At 38.6% G+C, this 4127-nt stretch overlaps 1 protein-coding gene across 1 annotated transcript; it reads left to right on the top strand.

The window, feature by feature from the left end:
• Positions 1-582: 582 nt before the first annotated feature.
• LOC126620163 (laccase-4-like) lies at positions 583-3758 on the top strand. The gene is made up of 6 exons (XM_050288653.1): positions 583-761; positions 1355-1506; positions 1602-1846; positions 1947-2075; positions 2165-3097; positions 3319-3758. Exons 1-6 carry the CDS (start codon positions 672-674, stop codon positions 3447-3449), a joined length of 1680 nt encoding a protein of 559 aa, XP_050144610.1. The 5' UTR covers positions 583-671; the 3' UTR covers positions 3450-3758.
• The last annotated feature ends 369 nt before the right edge of the window (positions 3759-4127 follow it).

Raw genomic sequence — 4127 nt, forward strand, 5'->3', positions numbered from 1 at the left:
ACATGTTATTAACACAAACACTTACACATCATTTGATGAATAAATTAATTTGATACTAAAAATTGGTGCTCTAGCATTATTGATACCTCTATTTAGCTTCATAATTATGTATAAGAAATTTGGTGTTAACTACTTTGCTTCCAAATATCCTCAAAATTATAACTAACGAATGGACAAAAACTCTGTGATTTCTTTTAGTATTAATTACCAGCTGCTGGGTTGACCCAAAAACTCTCTGCAAGATACAGTAATTGGGGATCATATACACTAGTTATAAGCTGTCCCAAACACTTAACTAAAAGTCCACCCGATCAACCAAATTGCTAACAAAAGTGTTTAAATCAGATGAGAGGGAATTTAATAAGCATATCTTTTACAGCATTTACCAGAAGTTGCAGCTGGAGCTGGTCAATCAAAAACTTTATGTAACATGTAAGAAATCACGGAGAAAGCGTTTGAGTTAGCTTAAAAATCTTGTTTCCAAAGATTATCATCGTCCACCTACCCTGGAAAAACGACATCACAGCAGTGTCTCTCGTCACCCTTTATAAGCTTGCGTTGGCCAGTCATGACCTTGTATACAACAACAATATCAGCACAAACAATTAAAAGAGAAGTTTATAGTACTAGTACACTAGCTAGTGCAGAGAGAATCAGAGAGAGTACTGAGAATGGTGTCGTCGATTCGATTTCTCGTGCTTTTTCTGGCATGCATTCTTCCTGCATTGGTTGAAAGCAGAGTCCGACACTACAAGTTTAATGTAAGTGCTTTTAACAACGTTTATCTTGCTATATTACACGGTTTATTGTTACATACACTACTACTAAAAAGGTCACATGTGACGGAGCTTCACCATCGTCTGCATGGAAATCGTGCCGTCGTCTATGCTATTGCCGTCTAATTCATTAATTCTGTTCTTGCTATGTATGGTATTTGTTCTGGCCATGAAGAGCAAATTATAAATGGGGAAAAGATATTAGATATGCCAAAACTGAAAAATTCAGATAAAGCCAAAATCATGTAATCTCAGACACGGATTTCTTAGACTAAAAGCTAGCTGAGCATGTAAGTTGGTACACCCTCAAAACCTAAAAGTTACGCCTTTGGATAATTTTGCTTCCAAATGACATTGCATTGCTAATTTCTCACCACACCATTACAACATGTGCATTTATAATTGCTTAACTAAACACCTTCAGTTACTCATAATTAAGTCTAACATGAAGATATAAGTTACGCTTGTTGGTTAAGGCAGTGGATCATTCTCTTAAATTGTACACAAGTTTGAATCCTTGTTCCTGTAAATTAGAGAAGATTAGAATATTGACTTGGGCATTTTGATAATCTGCGCAGGTGGTGCTAAGAAATAGTACTAAACTATGCTCAAGTAAGCCAATTGTAACCGTTAACGGCCAGTTCCCAGGGCCAACTCTCTATGCCAGGGAAGACGATACCGTGCTTGTCAAAGTCACCAACCATGTCAAGTATAACGTTTCCATTCACTGGTGAGAACTTAGTTGCCAACTTAATTATATACCGCTTTATGATTAATCAACCCTCAAAGTTACAGTAAAATTCAAATTAATTTTTGGACTGGCAGGCATGGTATCCGGCAACTGCGAACCGGCTGGGCAGATGGTCCGGCATACATCACACAGTGCCCAATTCGACCAGGTCAAAGCTATGTGTACAACTTCACCATCACAGGGCAAAGAGGCACACTTCTTTGGCACGCACATATTCTCTGGCTAAGGGCAACTGTCCATGGTGCCCTTATAGTTTTGCCCAAGCGTGGGGTTCCTTATCCATTCCCAGCACCCCACAAGGAAGTACCTGTCGTATTAGGTAAGACTAATCTAATTCTCTTTCTCCCTAATAACAACACGATTAAGGTGATCAATGTTGGAATTTTATGTAATTTGATCAAATACATGAAAATTTTCAGCTGAATGGTGGAAATCAGATACTGAAGCTGTGATCAATCAAGCTCTCAAATCTGGTTTAGCACCTAATGTCTCGGATGCTCACACTATAAACGGCCATCCAGGCCCGGTTCCAAATTGTTCTTCCCAAGGTATGTACGCACTGAGTAAAAATAACATATCAAATAACATATCAGTAGACTGTTTGACAAAAGAACATTATGATATTTTTTTAATGCAGGCGGCTTCACATTGCCCGTGGAAAACGGCAAGACCTATCTGTTACGAATCATCAATGCTGCACTCAATGAGGAGCTCTTCTTCAAAATTGCAGGACACATTTTGACCATAGTGGAAGTAGATGCCACATATGTGAAACCCTTCAAGACGGACACCATTGTGATTGCCCCGGGACAAACCACCAATGCTCTAGTCACGGCGAATCAAAACTCCGGCAAGTACATGTTGTCAGCCTCGCCATTTATGGACTCTCCAATCGCTGTTGACAACCTCACCGCCACCGCCACTCTTCACTATACTGGCACACTTGCTACCACACCCACAACCCTCACTAGCCCACCTCCCCAAAACGCAACCCAAGTTGCTAACAGCTTCATAAACTCTCTCAAAGCCCTAAATTCCAAAAAATTTCCAGCCAAAGTCCCATTAAAAATCGATCACAATCTTCTGTTCACGGTTGGGCTTGGGATTAATTCATGCCCTAGTTGCAAAGCTGCAAACGGAAGCAGAGTAGTGGCTAGTGTTAACAATGTCACATTTGTTATGCCAACCACAGCTCTGCTTCAAGCACATTTTTTCAACAAAAGTGGGGTTTTTACCACGGATTTCCCCGGAAACCCACCGACGGCTTTCAACTTTTCTGGAGGTCTACCGGCAAATGCAAGCTTGGCAACTACAAGGGGGACAAAGCTTTATAGGCTAGCTTATAACTCAACAGTTCAACTTGTGTTGCAAGACACCGGGACTATAGCCCCTGAGAACCACCCTGTCCATTTGCATGGATTCAATTTCTTTTCAGTGGGTAGGGGAATTGGGAATTATAACCCCAAGACGGATCCTAAGAAGTTCAATCTTGTTGATCCCGTTGAAAGGAACACAGCTAATGTTCCAACCGGCGGATGGGTAGCTATCCGATTTATCGCTGATAATCCAGGTAAATTTTATTCAATTATCTCAAAAAAAAAAAAATATCATGTGACTTCATCATATGTAACTTCTTTCTCACAACATGTATGTAGAATCCACTATTATCTAATGGGATTCACATGCATGTTATATGAGAGATGCCACACATGATGGATGCATACAATTTGGTATAATTTTTTAGTTGGTCTTAACTCTTGCCCACCCCCCAAATTTGTGTACAAATTTTAGGGGTTTGGTTCATGCATTGCCATTTGGAAGTGCACACAACATGGGGGCTTAAGATGGCATTCTTGGTGGACAATGGCAAAGGACCTAATCAATCTCTTCTTCCTCCTCCAAAGGATCTCCCAAAATGTTAACCTAGCCAAAAGGAGCCTCTATCAATCTTGCAAGTAGAGAAACCTAACAAAAATTGAGCTGTGCAGACTCAAAGGCACAAATGATCAAGAAAAGAAGAAGAAGACAGAGAGGATGAATAAACAAACAAATTTATCTATATGTAGATTCCTTGAGTGAACAAGCAAGTTTGGATTCATTTTTTTTTATTTCTGAGGTTAATAAAGTACACATTCTTTCTCAAGAATTAATATATGTATTGATCTTGGATGTCCAAGTCTTTGTTCATGTATTGCAAAGTTGTGAAATGAGAGTTTCAAATTTCCTTTTTATGACCTCGCTTGAATATCTGGACTCTCAAACGCTGGCGCATATTTGGAACTAAATCAATCCTCATAATGCATGGGATCTCCCAAGTAAATGACTTGCAATTAAAGCAAAAAAAAAAAAAAAAAAAAAAAAAAGTCCCCTTTTGGGGGCCATAAAATCATAAAAAATCTCTAGTGATATGACATATTTTATAGGAAATAAACAATTTTGTTTCTCCATATCTTGCTTATTTCTGGCCAATGGATTGAAGAAATTATATTTAAAAAAAAAAAAATTATTATTATTTTTTTATTATTAAGGGGAGGGAAAGGTTCAAAACAATTGATTTAGGAAATCAAAGAGTTTCGAACTCGGGACGTATGAATAGAAAC

The sequence above is a fragment of the Malus sylvestris genome, chromosome 4 (assembly GCF_916048215.2).
Source record: "Malus sylvestris chromosome 4, drMalSylv7.2, whole genome shotgun sequence".
Lineage (NCBI taxonomy): Eukaryota > Viridiplantae > Streptophyta > Magnoliopsida > Rosales > Rosaceae > Malus > Malus sylvestris.